Genomic DNA, 19,485 nt, shown 5'->3' on the forward strand with positions numbered 1-19,485 from the left:
GCCTTACTTGCTAGATGCACATAACATCTAGCAAGAAGGGAAGAAGGGAATCAAAATGCTGCCTCTGCTCATGGAAGCAGCTGTCTTATTCACTTGGCTGTTATTACTGACTGGTCTAGATGTCTCACAGCTGATAATTATTGGGAGTCAGGGAGACAAAGAGGGAAGAGAGGAAGGCAAAAGATTCCAAGAACCTCAAAAGACCCCCTTATACATTCGGTTCATTAAAATTTGTATAATAAAAGAAATTCTTATTGAGCCTGTCATAATAATAAATAGAATACTCCTATTGATTTCTACTTTTCATGCTGTATTTATTTTCACAAAATGGACTATTTTAGAAACTCTAATTTGACAAATATCATGAGGAATAAGAGACAGGTTTAATATTTATAAACTGAAATTAGCCTCAGATTACACACTACTTTCTAACCAGAAGGAATTTTATTTTGAAAAGATTCAAGATCTCTCCTAGGTTCAAATTCTGTATGTAGTGGGAACTTGAAAATCAATCATTAGATAATCATTATCTAAGAGCAGATTTTATGAGCAACAAAAGACTGAGGAATGACTCAATTTTCCATGAGAAATGTTAGAAAGACCTGAGATGAATCATAGTTATTTGTGGAAAACAAAAAGCTAACATCTATCATTAAAATGAATAAAGGCACATTGATTAGAAAAGGCAAACTCTATGTGCACTGGAAAACAAATTTATGTTCTTTTCGAGTTTATATAACCCACTTGTAAGTTTATATAACCCCTAGAGCCTTCTGTAGCCACTGCCAGTCAAACAACAGAAGAAACAAACTGGGTGAGATTATGCAAGGAAAGATCTTAAGAATGATCACCAGCCCCTGAGATGGGCTGGAAAGACAGACTTAACCATCATTCAGGTACAAGGAAGCTGTCCTTGAAGATTTCGAATGTGTTTTTTTGTTTGTTTCATAATTGCTGTAATTCAGTAAATGTGCCCTCTCTTATTCTGAAATTTTTAAAGTATCTCCAAAGGTTTGATCCCTTTAAAAAAAAACCTGGGATAACCTGATATGCTTTCCACAGTGTCAACAAAATCTTACCCAATTTATAAGAGCTGAGTTACTCAGTCAGGTTCTAGAACACTACTCACTGGCCAAAACAAACTCCATAGGACTATTTATTCCTCAGTGACAGAGCAGTTCCTGTCAGCTTAAAATTTTTGTGAGAGCTGGTTTTCCTTCAGCAGCTGATCTCAACAGTGAGTAACAGAATAGTTTCTGAGCCATTGTCAATTCTCATCCTGTTTTGCATGAGAGACAAATATCTGTATTGACCTCCTTTTCTCCATAATTATCTATGAACACCCTCACCCCTTTTCTTTTGGACTTCCATGAAGGAATAAGAAGGAGACACAGAAAGGCTTGCTACTTACACAATTTCCTTCTCCTACATGCATCAAAGACATGCAAACTATACTGGGTAGCCAGACGGCACCTACCTGAATCCTCTTCACATGCAGCTTTTTCCTTTGCTTCTGTGATACCAGAGCTCTCAAAATTTTCTCTCCCCTCAGACTGACAGTTGAGTGACTAAATAGAAGAATTCGGAATGTTTGTAGATGCTGCCTGATGCTCTTTCTCATCACTCATAGTTTCTGGAACCCTTTGTGAAATTTCAAAGGGTGTGTGGATGGTGTTACTAGCGGTTAGGAAGGATGTGGTAGGGATCACACTTCACTTTTGGCTTTCTCCTCAACTTATATCTCCTACTATGCGCTTCTCCGTTTATCCATGTGATGCAGTATAAATTCTCCCTCACTACAATTTGAAGGCTGAATTCTCCAAGGTTTTTCCTAGGAAATGCAGGATGTCAATATCAAAATAGCTCTCCATCTGCCTGCATTGAAAACAATCTTTTGATGCATCAGCCCAGCTCTTCTGTCCCCAGGACTCAATATTTCATGTTTCCTAGATGTCAACTTAATGAGGGGAAACCTCTAGCAGCTTAGTAGGGCCTTAATTTTATCTTTCATTTGGTAGCCAAGAAACCAGTCATGAAGGCATCACCCAGGTGAGTCTAACATTAATCATTTTCTGTTCTTATTCTGGAAAAGACTAAACTCTGAATTCCTCCTATTGATCAGTTAACTTGGATTGTTTGTAAAGAACTCAATGTTATTTCTTGACATACAATTTAAACAAAGCCATATTTGCAGCTTTTTAGCAAATTCAGTTTCTTGGCATGCACAGAATTAAAAAAAAAACCTGAAATCTATATTGATTCTAAATCTACTATTAGAACTTATGGGATTGTCTCAATCATGTAACCTTCAAGAAAAGATTTCTCAGGAAGAGCAAATAGAAATGCTTGGCTGGTCTGAATTTTGTAGGTATTTTGACCATGGAAATATACATGGAAGCATTCCTCTTGTGAGCACACTCAGAGAGGGTAACTGGAACTCTGTTTCCCACCCTTAGAATGCCCTGAAATTTCTCCTAGGAACTAGTAAGATAATGAATACATGTGCAATGTATAGCTGCTGTGGCAATGCCCCTAGAGTCTTATTAGCCTAGACCTTGATCTCAGGCACACAGCTCCTGGGACAAACACAATGTTTCACTGAGCCTAAACCTCTCCACATAACAATAACTTTATACAGTGGACTTTCTTGAGAGCTACATAAAACACCTAACATTGCACATTGCAATTTAGTATGTAGCTGAGGATTAGCTGCATAATGTTGCTAAGTCTGTAATACAATGAACAATATGTACTAATGATGCCAATGACCTGAAGTAACCTATGGATATAAATAAATATATATGGCAGCTTGGCCATTCTGCCATCTTTCCTCCCTTTGCATCTTGCCTCTATGTCTCCCTTTTTGTTCTCATTACAAAATTTTAATTATATTTGTCTTTACATTGTTTGCTTTCCATTTTTGTTTTAGTTTATTATTGAGATTCATATGATTTCTGATTTTAAAATCTCCTACTGTAAACTAGGATAACTTTCATGAAGTAACTTGTAACTACGAGGGCAGCATTTCTGAAGTAACAACAATTTAAAGAGCAAAGCATTTTCATTTTTCACTTTCAACAGCATCTCAGATCCCTAATTCAGAAGTTTCTTTCAGACGCAATGAGTTATGCATACTCTAGAAAAACATTAGAAATAAAAGAATATCCATTGAAGAATTTCTTATTTCTACAACAATCAAAAAATATAAGCAATAAAAATGTAAAACACTAAGAATTTCTGGATAAAAATTATGAATTCTCTGGCCAAATTATCCCTTCTCCAATCTTTCCAGTTCAGCTAGCTGGACAAGTTTAAATAATTTGGTTGACTTCTCTGAGTTAATTCCTCTTCTCTATGTTGAGGATCATGGTATCTGTTCCTCATGGACCTTTAAGAAGAGTTGTCTCACTTTTCAGCATTTCTGCTGCCTCATCTTTAAAACACTGATGCTAGCAACACAGCAATGTTGGTGTTTTGTGAAGTTTTAAATCATTCATATATGTGCTGTGGTTAGTGTCATTAATATGTTCATACACATCAGTCATTGCAATAGTGCTAGGCATATGTTGACCACTCAATAACTATTATTCACTTCTAAAATAACTTGATATTATATGTTTGCACTTGTAGGTGAAAAATTATGGACAACACAGAGGAATACTTATTTGAATTTAAAGGCTACAATTTTGAAAGGTCTTTAGTTAAAATGCATATAGTACGAAGTGCAGATGATTTTGAAATTAGAGATGATGATGTCTTCATAGTTACCTATCCAAAATCTGGTAAGTGTAAAGAGTGGCCTCATGAGAGTAGATTTTTCCAAAGTTTGGTATGTGTGTGTGTGTGTGTGTGTGTGTGTGTGTGATTGTGTCTCTGTGTATGTAAATGTGCTCAGACATCAACAGCAGCCTGACCTACATTTATATATCCATTAGGAATCAGAAAAAAAGTTAGCTAAATCTCAAATCTATACTACCAAAGCTCATTTGCAATAGATATATTGTCAATTCTGTTAAATATATATATATATATATATATATATATATATATATATGTATATATATATATATATATATATATATATAAAGAAACCAAATACTGAGCCATGAGCAGGTACTGGGTAAAGGCTGACCTGTTGGCTTGGTCTGTTGGACAGACCTGAGACAGTCCAAACTCATCTTTTCTCTAATTTGTAAATGCTTCCTGAGTTGGAAGATTTATCTTCCATAATTATACATGTTTTAAGATGTTTCATTTTCTTGAGAAGTATTCCATGTCAGCTGAGTTCCACTGAAGATTCTCAAAAACGTTTTCAACCAGTAAGTTCTACTAGAAAATGAAATAAGAATGATTTTGAGATTTGTGAAGATAATCATTACAAAGAAGTGGTAAAACACAATCCTGTTGGGCTAAACAAGTACTAATAATAGTAATAGTGACTTCTACTTCAGCAGGGCGGGATGCTTGGCTTGGTTTGAGTTTTTAGAGTGGCCCATGCAGACTAAGGAGTAAAGCTGTAGTTATTAAGATTTTACATACAATGTTTTGCTTATTTATAGTGTGGTTTCCCCAGAACACCACAAAGAAGTTGATCATACATGATTAGGCCAAACAAGTGAATAAAATGATATATATATATATATATATATATATATATATATATATATACACTCATGTCAAGTTCTGCTATTTCCTGACATCCTTGGATGCTTAAATAGTTTACAAAACCACCTTACATGGTAAAGAGAAAAGGAGGGGAAAGTGAACTCGCTATAATTTTGTTAATTTGTCTATAATTCTAAAGGGTAAAGTTCTGAAAAAGGAATTTCATGAAAGAAAAACAGGTACCCACAAAATATAGTCAAAAGGGACTCAGTAACCAATAACATATTGTAAGAAAGTACAGAAGGAATAAGCTCGAAGACTCCAAACAGAAAGAAATGACACAGAGAAGGAAATGCTAATTTCCCTGATGTGATAGTACAGGGTGTATGCATGTGTGGAATACCACACTCTACCCCATCAATATGTAGAATTATTATAAGTTAAGGGAAAAGTTAAAAACACGAAAAAGGACCTAACATGGAGCAGGAAACAGAGAAGGAGAGGCAGAATTAATCTAAATCATTACTATCATGGAATCAGAACAAACACAGCTCTTCAAGTGACAAAGGAATTTAGAGTCTTTGATTTTATCTTTATTAACTTTAAAGTTTCATAGAGACAAAAATGAAAGTTGGACAAAGTTGTTAGCATACTTAGAGTGTTTAAAAGAAAAGAAAGCTCAAATGATTATGGTGAATGACACTATTGTTGAGTTAATTTTTAATGACTAATTGAGTTTGAAAACAAGATGATTTATTTTTTCAGGTACCATCTGGACTCAGCAGATACTAAGCTTGATTTATTTTGAGGGGCATCGTAACAGAACCGAAGACATCAAAACAATAGATAGAGCTCCCTTCTTTGAATACAATAATCATAATTTGGACTTTACCAAAATACCATCCCCTCGAATCTTCAGTTCTCATCTTCCATATTATTTAGTTCCAAAAGGTCTGAAGAACAAAAAAGCTAAAGTATGTCATAGAGCTTAGTCTCTCTCTCTCTCTCTCTCTCTCTCTCTCTCTCTCTCTTTTTTTTTTTTTGCAAAAGCAAAATAACCTGCTTTAAGTAGATTCCCCAAATTATGTTTAGGATATTGCCTTCCACAATAAAAATATATGAATGTCCTAAAAACTATGCCTGTAATAAGCAATTGTGGATATAATTTGCAATTTATTCTATAGCATATAACAAAAATTCTTTCACATTGGCCATAAAATGCCATTCTTTTTTATGATTTCATAGAATTTTATTGTGTGGCTTTGCAATAATTAATGTGTATTTGATGGACAGATAAGTTTCAGCCAATGGATGTCTTGTGTTGTCATAAACATTCCTATAAAGACTTGCACTTTATTTCTCATGCCATGTTTCAATTAATTTGAAGTTTTCAAATTAAAATGTCTAATATTTTAAGTGTTGACAGGGATTACCTACCTGCTTTTTATAATATATGAATCATACTTCATCAAATACCATGTAGGAATGCCTCTGTCCTCACATGCTTACTAATAATGGGAATTTTCAAATTTGCCTAATATGCTAAGTAAGAAAGTAATCTCATTTTTGAGCGAATTTCACTTTCAATTTTAATAAGATTATCTTTTTATATATTTTATAGGCCTTTAAATATCCTTTTTATTTTTTGCCCCTGTGTCTTTAGGTTGTCTTATTTACTGTTTTGTGGAATATTTACTTGGGGCAGTCTTCCCCTTTAAAAAGAAAAGACTTTTCTGAAAAACGGCTTAAAACTTTTAACCTTATGTAACCCAACTGTTAATACTTCTTTCCTGACTTCTGGTTCTGGTGATTTACTAAGAAAACACAACACCAACAACAAAGATTATGTAAATACCCTCCTAGCTAACATTATTTTTAACCTTTTTGGGGGAGGTACATGGGCTTGAACTCAGGATCACTCAACCACTGAGCCACATCCCCGGCCCTATTTTGTATTTTATTGAGAGACAGGGTTTCATTCTTTCATTTCATTTCTGTGGTTATATATTTTCAGCACCTCTCTTTTTGAGGCTGGCTCTGAACTTGTGATCCTCCTGTCTCAGCCTCCCAAGTAGCTGGGACTACAGACTTGAGTCACCAAGCCTGGCTATATTAAAACCTTCTTAGGATTATAAATTAAATCTTATACTACTTATTATATGAGATATGAATATTGCATTATACTTGTCCCAAGAGATACTAATTGACACAGAATATTTTCTTAAATCTTTGACTTGAGTATCTCCACTATTTTGAAGTCTATATATTGATATGCTAAATTTTCATTGTCTCTCTCTTCAGTGTGCAATCTTTATTCCAAAAATAGGTACTTCTGCTGATTATGTAGCAGTTCCTCCCTGTTTTGTACATTTTAACTGATAAGGCAAAGTTTTCTATCTACTTTTTACAATATAGCGTAGTTCCACAACGCTTATCAAATGTGGATTTTAATTTAAGAGAGATTTTTTTCTGGGAAAACAAACATTGCAATATACCAACATTCTTGGAGCTTCATTCTATGTCTCTATTTTATCAGGTCTACTTTAATACCATCAATATGTACCTTTTATTATTCTTTTTACCCACTTGTAGATATTTAACATTGAAAAAAGTATAACTTTTTAATAATCTCGTCAATTTACTCCAATTTTGTGGTTATATATTTGCATTCATGCTGCAAAGATAAAAATTTTATATTCTCTTATTTTTAGAGTTTTCAGGATATAACGAGTTTTCTATTTTACTAGGTTTTCACCCTCTGAGGAACTAGCTTTTTTTCTGGATGTATACTTTCATTTTAATTATTATCTCATTTTAGTATATGTCTTTCTATCTTCTTTAATTAAATGTTCAGTTTACCTATTTCCAGTGTTTATATTTGTCAATATTAACATTTTAAAATGAATATCACTTTTAGTATAACTATGGATATGATTTTGTTAATGTTTAAAACTCTGTTATTTCAGTTTTACTTTTATAATTGGTTTCAGCTCTCTTGAGACTTTTTTAGTTTAAAAGTGTTTGTATAGTTTTCTATCATGGGCAATGATGTTTACATATTCTAATTTTTGGATTTTATTTAAAAGTTAATTGTCAATTGCATGATCAGTTTTCAAACATGTAATATGTTTCATACATGAGAAAAGGAGATAAACTTTCTGTGTTGGGTACTTATACAAATTTTAAAAACTAAATAAAATAAAATTTTAATAATCAATTTTATAAATTTATTTTTGCTTTTATTGTTATGTTAAAGACAGTTCTCTGTAAGTGTTCTACTATGATTGTGGCTAAATCAAAATACTTACAGATTTACTGGAACTTTTCCATTGAAGTTTTTCTATTATGATCATCAGTGGACAAAGGTTCCTTTTCTGTTGGTCTTTGAAAACAAATTATGGGCCATCATGTTAAATCATTTGGCCTACAATTTTACTTAATTTCATTTTGTTCCTTATTCTCTAAATCTCTGGGATTTTGCCACATGCTCTTGTTTGTTCTTGATTTGAAATGCCATTTTCACTGCTGCATAATATAACTTCTGAAAGTAGTTCTATCAGATCTGTACTTTCTCTTCATAGAAAAATTAGAATATTCCAGCATTTGCATATCACTACTTGCTGCTATGAATGTTCTTGAGAATGGCCTTTGGGCACATATGCAGGAATTTTCCTATAATATACATCCAAGAAGGGAACTGCAAAGCCAAAAGTACAAGGATTTTCAGTTCTATGGGATGGGGACTATATTTTCTTAAGAAAGCAGGTGTATCAGTTCCTGCTAAATTGCTAATGGACATGTTTTGACTTCCTCCTAGTAATGATACATATCAGACTTTTAAATTTTTTCAATGTGTTATTTATGAAGAGGTATGTTAAAGTGATCTTAACCTACATGTCCATACTCACTAATGAGATTAAGCCTGTTTTGATAGGTTATTGACAATAATTATTGTGTATTCTGTGAAAGGCCTTTTTTTGGTTCAACTTTTCATTAGTGGTATTTTCATATTAATTTTTTTATACAGTTTCTGTCCTATAAGTAAAAGAATTTATTTCAACACTTTTTGTAATAGAGAAAAATTGGGGGAACACCTAATTTTCCATGACTAGAAGAATGGATTAAGATGATTATGATTCATTCAGCTAATGAATATGATGCAACTGTTAAAAACTTGAAATAATATGCTGGAATTGTTAATATTATTTCTAATTCTTCCTGCAGATTCTTTATATCTACAGAAATCCTAAAGATGTTTTGGTTTCCTTTTTTCATTATTCAAATTGGGTGGCTATATTAAAGAATTCTGAAACTTTTGAGAATTATATAAAAATGTTTCTAGATGGACAAGGTAACTATGAGTTTATTTATCAAGAAACTTAGGAAAGATATGTAGAGAGATGGAAAAGGGCAATTGTACAATGCATGCTCTTGAGTAGTTACTATGACATATCAACTTAGTCTGCCACCCAGTGGCGTTTCCATTCCTTGCCAGGACCATGTGGGTTTTGTCAAGTTTTCAAAGGCATGTTGTTTGGAAAATATTTTGACCAGTCCATAAGAGGCTTACACGTATTCTATCAATTTAAACTAGCTACAAATATAATTAAAACAATACATTCCAGAATCACTAATGATCAGGGTGTTTGTGTACTCTCTCCTGGACCTGTGGTAAGCCTTCTAGGGCCATGGTGGAGTTTATCACTCCACTACTGATGAGGATTGAAGGTTGCAAGGGACTTGTAGTGAGAAGTATCAGGATCTCACTCATTTAAAGATTACATTCAGGTTTTGTCTCATTGTAAACAGGTAGCTTTGCTATCCAGAAATCTTAGAGAATGAGAAGAAAAATGGACATGTGTGTTTTCTGGTGGATATAGGAAAGTGGAGGAAATTGCTTTAAAGAAATCTGATTTAAACTTAGACCCAGGGGCTTTCTCATTTCTTCATTGCTGCCTTCCTACATCCATAAAGTCACTTTTCATGATCACTTCTCTATGAAAACCATGATTGTTCCCCTAAGCAGTAATCATTTCAAAACAGTAATATAGATGTTCAGTGGTTGGGGCCTTTATTTTTGTTTTTGTGACCATAAGGAGGAAAAGACAGAATACTTTGCTATTCAATAAGTGCAACATCTTTACCTTCTTACTAATTATTTTTTGCACAGTGGTGGGAAGTCGTTGGTTTGATCACATAAAAGGCTGGTATGAACACAGACATGACTTCAATATTCTGTTCATGAGCTATGAAGATATGAAAAAGGTAAAATAAGAAGTATTTTTTAAAATTCTATTTTTAAACCTTTTTTCTCCTGGTTTCAGTAAAACTCATTCTCCTAGTCATTTTCATACATATTTCGTAGGCTTTTGGGGGGTAAGTGGGGGGTCTAATTTCCTGCTTATCCATTAATTATTACTGGTTTTCCTCAAGGGTGTCTTCTCACTACACACAGTCACCATGGTTATCATTTAAAAACTGTAGAAATAAAGGCAACCTCAAATATCTAGGATACCAATCTTGTAAATCATTTTTATTAATATTAATTACGTATTAATGGGTTTTGTTATCTGATTTCTATATGACCATGCAACATGCACTGATCATATACAATCTCCCTTCTTCCACTCTTACTTACCCTTCCCCCTGGACCCTTCACAGGCACTAGTATTCATGATTCTAGTTTCAGTCCATATTTGTTGTTGTTCTCACGTGTGCCTCTTGCACTACTTGTCTTTGTATGTCTGGCTTATTTTATTTAACATGATCTCCTTCAGTTCATGAATTTTGCTGGAAGATTTCATTTTTTATATCTGAATAATAGTCCAGTGTGTGTGTGTGTGTGTGTGCACCATGTTTTCTTTATGTGTTCATCTTTGATAGACACCTAGGCTGAATCCTTATCTATTGTGAATAGTGATACAATAAACATGAACATGTGAGTTGTCTCTTCTATGGTGACTCTATTTCTTTTTGATATATACCCAGGAATGTAACAGTTGGATTATACAGTAGTTCTGTTTTTAGTTTAGTGGGTTTTTTTTTTTTTTTTTTTTTTTTTTTTTTTGAGGATACACCATACAACAAACTTTTTTCCATGGTACTTGTACTTAAGAAAGTTCATCAAGGAACACCATGACAATGGGGGAAGAAGCCACTTCAAAGACAGGATAATTGTTGCTATAGATGAGGGTGAGGCCTGTGAGGCATGTTCTTCCTGTTTTTTAAAGAGAATCTTCATGTGAAGTCATAGGATGCTTATATGCTGGTGAAAGTTTCAAAACTGCCTGAAAACTTTGTGTAATTCAAACACAAGATAGTTGAAATTTATTGTTCTGTGGACTCTGGTTGGTATGTGGATTCATTAATACATCATATATTCAGTTACTTCAACAATCACTGAATGATTGCTCTGTGACTGGCACTGAATCATGAGTAATAGATGACTGAATTTTTTATAAACAGAACTCATAATCTATCAGGGAAAACAGGTACTCACCAAGCTAGTATATGTAGTTCAAAAGTAATAAGTGAAATTATTAAGGAAAAGTCTAACTATAATGTCAATGTGCATATGTACTGAGAGTATCTAGTATAGTTGAAAGTGAAGGTCTTTTTTTTTCCTGAAATAAATAAATAAGAGCGAACAGAAAGAAAAGAAATGGGAGAGACTTATAAGAAAAAAGGAAAATGCATGAGACCTTTGAAGACCTAAGGGAAGAACTTGAACAATGTGGAAGAGATGAAATATTAATATAGAGGGGTTTTGTAGGAGCCAGATTTTATAAGATCTGTGGACTATGTTAATGAGAGTGATTTCTTTAAAGTTAAAAGTAGTCAAGAGCCTCTAAAAGAATTATTAAGAGGGGTAGCCATAGAATATGATTTATATTTTTGAATGTTATTCCCATTCATGAATTAAAAAGAAAAAATAGTGAGTATAACTAATCCAGTCCAGACACAGACCAGTGTGTTAATCCACTGAACATCAGTGCTTCCTTGGATTGGAGTAATGTCATTATGAATGAAGAGAATACAGAGTTTTGAGGCACAGTTAAGATGTAAAAAGAAAAGGGATTGTACAAAGTACAAATGATAAAGAGAGAGGTATCAAGGATGCTTCCTTTATTTCCAGTTGGTGCAGGTGTGCAGATAGTGGTCTCATTCGTGAAGGTGTTTAGGGCACTCTGAGGCAGGGTTGGGTTAGAGGGGGATCAGAGGAGCTTGAATATGACATTGTTTTTGACCTGTGAAGATTAAAGTGATTTAGAAGAAATCAAATGAATAGAGTGAGAAACAAATGAAAAATACAAATCAAACTCAAAAAGATTTCTGCCTTTAGATATTAATGCCATTAATTTGAACATCATCACTATAAAGAATATAATGGCAGTAGCCTGGGAGGCTGAAGCAGGAGGGTTGAGAGTTCAAAAGTAGCTTCAGCAATTTAGTGAGGCTCTAAGCAACTCAATGAGACCCTATCTCAAAATAGAATATAAAAAGGGATAGGGATGTGGTTCAGTGGTTAAGGGGCCCTGGATTCAATTCCCAATACCAAAAAGAACAAAAGAATGTATGAGAAGAATGAATGTGGATAAAATTGATTGGGGTAGGATGGAGTAAGGAAGTAAAGGAGAGAAGGAATATAGACATTGGTCAACTCAAGTTTTCCGCTTTACAGCTCTTTCTAGAGAAACCTCACAATGTTGTCAAAAATTAGATATTCAGGGCTGGGGTGGTGGCTCAGTTGGTAGAGTGCTTGCCTAGCATGTGTCAGGAACTGGGTTCTATTTTCAGCAACGTATTTAAATAAATGAATAAAATAAAGGTCCATCAACATTCAAACAATATTTTTTTTAAAAAACCATTAGGTATTCATCAAAGTTGGAATACGTTTTGGAGTCTTCCTTTGTCTGTTGCTTCCCTTGGAAATGTCTTGGCAGTTTTACGAAACACTGCCCATGCCTGCTTCTCCAGTGATAAACCCAGCAAAATGTATAAACTCAGGGCAGTTTCTCTCAGAGGATTTTTCACATTTCTCACTTAATTAGTAGTAGTAGCCCTAGAACCTTAATGACTATGCAGGATTATTTTCTACTTTCCTGTCACAAGTAGAGTCGAGTGGTATATAATTGAACTAGAAGCAATTATAACTATAATGTTTAAAGATTCATATTTAGGTGGAAAAAGTCAAGTTAGAAGACCAATAATTCATTATCATATAATGAGGATGGAGGTTACCATTAGGGGAAGGACAAGGTTTAAAATGAGGAAAGGGTGTTTATTGGGGGATTCTGGAATGCGTGTCATTTTCATATATGTATTTTATTTTAAAATGTAAAAATTCTGGAAATACTTTATCTTAAGAGAAATGATACTCCCCTTTGGGGGGAGTCTAATATGAGAGATTTAATCATTCCCATCCTGTTATCTTTTCCTTCAACATATTGGAACTGGCTGATGCCTCTAGGAAAGAGATGCATATATACCTGAAGGGTGTGGGGCAGTTGTCTTTGGAGACCCCACAAATACAGTGGTAAAGAAGAGAGCTGCCCGTTGTGTTACATGAAAAACCATTTTGTGGAATATGGCTCAGAATTTTGGATAGTAATTGGTAGTAGAATTAGGGAATGGCTGGTGTTCTGAAGAACTGGCCAAAGTACAAGACTGTAGCAAGACCTAGAAAATAATCTCTGAATCCATGTTATGGTTTAATTATGACTTGTCCCCCAAAAGATCATATGTGAGACTATGAAAGAAAAGTTTAGGGATGATATATGATAGGATGATAAAAGGCCTGATCTAATCAGGGCATTAATATCCTAAGTGGTAATTTTAGGCAGGTAGGTAGGGTAGAGCTGGAGGAGGTAGGTCATCAGGGATATCCCTTTGTGGTATAATGTCATGAGCTGATTGGAGCTCTCTCTGCTTCCTGGTGTGATGTCTTGAGTTGCTTTTCTCCACCACATTCTTCCACCGTGATATTCTGACTCACTTCAGGCCCTGTGGAATGGAGCCGGCTGTCTATGGACTGAGACCTCTGAAACCGCGAGCCACCAAAAAAACTTTGCCTCCTCTACGTTTATTGTTGTCAGGTTTTTTTGGTCACAGCAACGAAAAACCTGACTAAAACAATCTGTGTTTCATCTTCCATTAAAATTATTCACTAAAGTCTACATTTCGATTAACAAGCTGGGGGTTTATCTGATTCTTTGGTTAATAATAGTTGGCTTTGAGGGAAAGACTTTAATTTTATCTCTTATTTCCTTGTATGTGACAAGTATAGCTGTTTTGAAATTCTTTCGGATAATTTCTACATTTGTGACATCGATAGTTCTATTTTATTGTCTTTTTTATGCTAGAGCTTGTTCACATTTTCTTATCCCTTTGTATTCATTTATATCCTAATTTTATTATTTTTTTCTGCACCCAAGTTTGGTGTAGAAATAAGTTAATAACTGTGGTGTGGGAGACCAACCTTGCACATGACTGAGTCACACTCCTCTGCTGGGTGCTCAGGCACTCAATCACAGAAATGTGGCAGAGCTTTCCCCACCCTTCTTGGGTTCAAGGGTTGGTGTTTCGTGCATGGGTGTGTCTTGCTACAGCCCCATGGGTGAAGCTATGCTCACCTGTTCTTTTGTAATATAACCCCTTGCCCTGTTTAGGATAGAATCTTCCATGGAAGTGCCTTGTGTGTGTCCCCTTCTCTTACTCTGCCCTTGGGTGTGGCCTACCCAGGTGTCAGTAAACCTGCTGACAGTGGACATCATGAACATAGACTCAGCCCCCTGAAACCTGACCCGTTGCCTCATTTGAATAGCTTCTCCTCAATAAAAGGGGTCAGGGCATGTGCACTCTCTCTCTTCCTGCGGACCCTTAAGGTCAGAGGAGCCATCACAGCGACCCCAAAGAAAAAGGTATTTGTGTCCCTTGTGTGGTTATTTTGCACAGCCCAATTAGCCCAGTTCAACTGGAGTAACCCCTGAGCATTTTCTGTGGACCTGTTATTTTTATTCATCCTCTCACACTACATTTTTTCCCCTACAAGAATACAGCTAACATACTCAGGAAGTTAGCAAGGCCCTGTATCCTCTGTCCCCAACCTGCCAACCCATCTCCATTTCTTGTGAGCACATAGTGTATCAAGCACTTTGAAGTTCACATTTCATAGGGTTAGGGGTTTCAGGTTTCTTTAGTTGGGGGCTCATTTTTTAAATTTTATCCAGAAAAGAAATCTTTGCTTCTTGAATTGAAAGAAAAGTTCCTTTCTCATGAAAATTGTTATAACCTCTTTGAGATACAGTTTTTCCAGTTAAAGTACTATTGCCTATAGTAATTCTGTTTAGGTTTTATCCTCCCACTGAAGTTTTTACTTGTGATAAAATATCGATGACATAAAGTGTATTTTTTACTTGTGATAAAATATCCATGACATAAAATATGCCACTTTAACGACTTTGAAGCGGATACCAGGGATTGAACTCAGGGACACGCAACCACTGAGTCACATCCCCAGCCCTATTTTGTATTTTTTTAGAGACAGGGTCTCACAGAGTTGCTTAGCCCTTGCTAAATTGCTGAGGCTGGCTTTGAACTCACCATCCTTCTGCCTCTGCCTCCTGAGTCCCTGGGATTACAGGCATGAGCCACCGTTCCCAGCCTGCTTTAACCATTTTTTAAGGGAACAGTTGTGTGTCATGAAGTATGTTCATATTCTTGTGCCAACATCACCACTCTCCTACTCTAAAATGAATTCATATTGCAAAACTGAAACTCTATATTCACAAGGCTATAATCCCTCATTCTCCACTCTCAACCCCTTGTAGGCCTTGTATAAAAACATTCTACTTTCTGTGTTTAAGAAGTTGATTAGTCTTAGACTATCATATCAGAGGAATCATACAGTATTTGTCCTTTTTGACTGGCTCATTTAACTTAACTTACCATAATGTCTTCAGGGTTCATGCATTTGTAGCATAATTCCTTCCTTCTAAGGCTGAATAATATTCCAATGTACATATGTACTACATTGTATTTGTGTATCTAATACATATACATACATACACATCACTTTTATATTCTGTATTGTGAATAATGATGTATGAACATGGTGTACAAATCTCTCTCTGAGACTTTAACTTTCAATTTTGGGGGTACATACACAGAAGTGGATTTGTTGGGTCATATTGTAATGCTGTTTTTAGGTTCATACTATTTCCATTGCATTTGCAGCATTTTTACATTTCTACCAACATGCATAAATCTTAATTTTTCTGATTCATTGGTCTTATTGTTGTCTGATGTGGTTTATTTTTAATAATAAAAATATTGAAATAAAAATAAATAAAATATTTAAAATTTTAAAATAATAATAGCCTTCCTAATGGGTGTGAAGTGGTACCTTACTGTGGTTGATTTGCATTTCCCTAATGATTAGTGATACTGAGCATCTTTTCATGTACTTATTGGACATGTGTATATCTACTTTGAAGAAATCCTTTGCCAATTTTTAATTGGACTGATTTTTTTATTCTCGTTGATTTGTAAGAATTCTTTATGTATTCTGGGTAGTAGAACTTTTAAGATATTTGGTTTCTTATTCTACAACTTAAATTTCTTTGTTCTAATGTCTTTTTTGTTTTATTTTTTGTTTGTTTTGGTGTGTGTGTGTGTGTGTGTGTGTGTGTGAGTGTACTTGGGGTTTTTAATGTAAAAGATAATCTTATGCGCTAACAGGGACCACTTCATTTGCTTTATTTTCTATTTCAGTACCTTTTTTGTTTTTATTGCTTAGGTGCTGCAGCTAGTATTTCTAGTATCATGATAAATTAAAGTGGAAAAATGGAGTTGAACTTACTCCACATCTCAGATGAAAATCTTTCTCTCTTAGTTGAGTTTGCTGTTAGCTGTTCCATATAAGACTTTTTCATGTTGACGTAGATTCCTTCCATTGCAGATTTATTGAGAGTTTCATCATAAAAAGATGTTGGGTTTTGTTAAATGTTTTTTGTGCATCAATTGAGATAATCATGTCAGTTTGTTTCCCCATTCTCTTTTCATAACAAACTGCATGGTTCATATGATGACACTTCTTTGCATTCCAGCAATCAATTTCACTAGAATATGAAAATGTTGTGTGTTTGGCTGTAACTCATGCATACTCATGACTCTTTCAGGACCTCAGAAGTGCAGTGTTGAAAATCTGTAGATTTCTTGAGAAAGAACTTAGTGAAGAAGTCGTGGATACTGTTGTGAAACAGGCTTCATTTCAGAACATGAAGACTAATCCACAAGCAAATTATGATGATATTGTAAAACAGGAAATGGGAGTGAGAAACAACGAAGGAAATTTTCTGCGGAAAGGTACTATTCAGTAGTTCTTAGTAGCAAGATGTAAGCTGTCATTCAAGTCCTTGATACCTAGGAGAAATAATAAGTGCTTCCATTATGTCTCTCCAAGTAACAGTGACATTTGGAACCTAGAGAAATTAAGCATCTAATTGAGAGTAGGTCTGAAGAGGTTTTCAGGAAACCTAAGTGTTTTAGTATACAAACTGCTTAATTAATATTGCCTTATTTCTAAGTCACATGAGCCTCGTCAGGTATATTAAATGAGAAGAACAATAATCCTTATTTTCCCTTTGTTCTTCTAGAATAATCTAAGGAGTAAACTTAATGTGTGTTTTGCTGTGCTGGGAGGAGGTTTGGATTACTGTGTTACCATGTGTCATCACAAAGAGTGATATCTTATTAGTGCTATCTGCTATGAATTCAGTTACTTCAAAAAATCCTTGAAATCGTTTTTACTGTGATCTTATTACATGCTTGAAGTAGTTGTCAAGAATGAATATTATTTCCCTTGTAACTGATACCCTTTAAATTCAAAGTATTATTATTAGTAGTAGTAGTAGTATAGTAGTACCAGGGATTGAACTCGGGGGCACTCAAGCACTAAACCACATCCCCAGCTGCTATTTGGTATTTTATTTAGAGACAGGGTCTCACACTGAGATGCTTAGAGCCTCACCCTTGCTGAGGCTGGCTTTGAACTCAACATCCTCCTGCTCAGCCTCCTGAGCTGCTGGGATTACAAGCATACAACACCACACCTGGCTTCAAATTGTTAATTTTTAATTTAATCATTTAGTGTATAAACATTCTAAACATTTCACTTCTACTTTATTCACATTTTATGTCATAATTGGCTCATAATTTACCAATAGGATGATGGATATTAATTTATGAACAATTGTATAAACATCCTATGGAAATTGCCCTAGATATTGATATATTTTTAAATTCCTTTTTTTGATGACATTTATTATAAATTCTCCCTTTTAATTCCTCAGCTACAGTAGATAAAAAGCAATTCTCATATCCCTAAGAGCTTGTTATCTTTTCCAAAGGCCAATAATAATGTCTATACATGTGAACCTGATAGCTGGAAATGCCAAGTTATTTTTCACTTAAGAAGAATGGCATAATGTAATCCCTGCGGTTCAGGAGGCTGAGGCAGAGGAATGCAAGTTCAAAGCCAGCCTCAGCAAAAACAAGGTGCTAAGCAACTCAGTGAGATCCTGGCTCTAAATAAAAAACAAAATAGAGGTGGGGAGTGGTTTAGTGGTCGAGTACCCCTGAGTTCAATCTCCGGTACTCACCCCCACGAAAAAGAATGGCATAATGATGGTTTAATCTTGTATAAAAAAAAAAGATGCAGAAAGAGAAGCTCTGGTGCTCTATATGACTTTGATTTTATAGGTTGAAAATACTTGAGTTTTTTTTTTTTTTTTTTCAAATTGAAAAAGAAAGAAATACTTATCTTGGAGGGTTTTAGTAAGAATTATATTACAGTTGATAAATGTGGTGCACTTAGTATGAGGTTCACTTAGTATATATACAGGAGTATATATATTAAAATACTTTTTAAATTCTAATGTATTCATATCTTTATAGTTTTTTTATTCCTAAGGATCACAGAGTGGGAAAGGCTAACATATGGAGAAGTAAATTTTAAATCTCTTTACTGCATTATTTTGTTCCTAGATTCTTTATTCAATCATTCCTGTGTAAGAAAAGATGAGGTCTCCAATCCTGTGGATCTGAACAAATATTTAGCTTGGTTGAAAAGAGATTAACCCATTAATTTCCAATTTTTAAATTCTGTGAACACAATAATATTCACATATTATTAGAAAGTTAAAAAATAGGTATATTGGTTGCTCCATTTAAATTTGACAGGGGTTCCACATCTGGGACAATGGGACACATGGGTTCAAATGGTTGAGGCAGTCTTTAACATGAAGTGTTCTTTATTCACCAAAGTGACATTCATGTTCATATCCCATTAGGTACCATTGGAGATTGGAAACATCATTTTACTGTGGAGCAGAATGAAAGATTTGACCAGATATTCCAAAGGGAAATGAAAGACTTTCCCCTCAAGTTCGTCTGGGATATAAATGAGGAGTAGAATTCTAATCAAACTATAAAAGAATCATGTAAACTCTAATCAAATGCTATAGCTTAACATACATAATAATAATAACATACATAATGCCTACTACTAATTATAAAACTTCATTAACAAAATAAATAAACTATGCTTAGATCAGATGCCATGAATTCTTTAAAATTTAAAAAAATTAGTTTTACTTTAATAATTAAAATTACAAATCAGAAATTAAAATGCTTTTGCAGCTTTGGTACCCTGCATGAATATGGCAAAACAGGAAGCATAAAACATAACTTGCAAATATCTTCAGAAATTATTCTGTATTGTGTATTTTCCAATACCCACAATTAAATTCAGGATCAATTAAACATTAAAAATCATTTTATTCTTGTACTTAAATTTTAATTCTTTGGTTTCGAAATCAA

General features: G+C 34.3%; 1 protein-coding gene across 1 annotated transcript; it reads left to right on the forward strand.

The window, feature by feature from the left end:
- Nucleotides 1–8,865: 8,865 nt before the first annotated feature.
- LOC139706208 (amine sulfotransferase-like) lies at nt 8,866–19,119 on the forward strand. Its single transcript, XM_071613886.1, has 4 exons — nt 8,866–8,956; nt 9,776–9,870; nt 16,785–16,971; nt 18,957–19,119. The coding sequence occupies exons 1-4, from the start codon at nt 8,938–8,940 to the stop codon at nt 19,076–19,078; spliced, it is 423 nt and encodes a 140-aa protein (XP_071469987.1). The 5' UTR covers nt 8,866–8,937; the 3' UTR covers nt 19,079–19,119.
- The last annotated feature ends 366 nt before the right edge of the window (nt 19,120–19,485 follow it).

This window comes from Marmota flaviventris, chromosome 6 (genome assembly GCF_047511675.1).
Source record: "Marmota flaviventris isolate mMarFla1 chromosome 6, mMarFla1.hap1, whole genome shotgun sequence".
Taxonomy (NCBI): domain Eukaryota; kingdom Metazoa; phylum Chordata; class Mammalia; order Rodentia; family Sciuridae; genus Marmota; species Marmota flaviventris.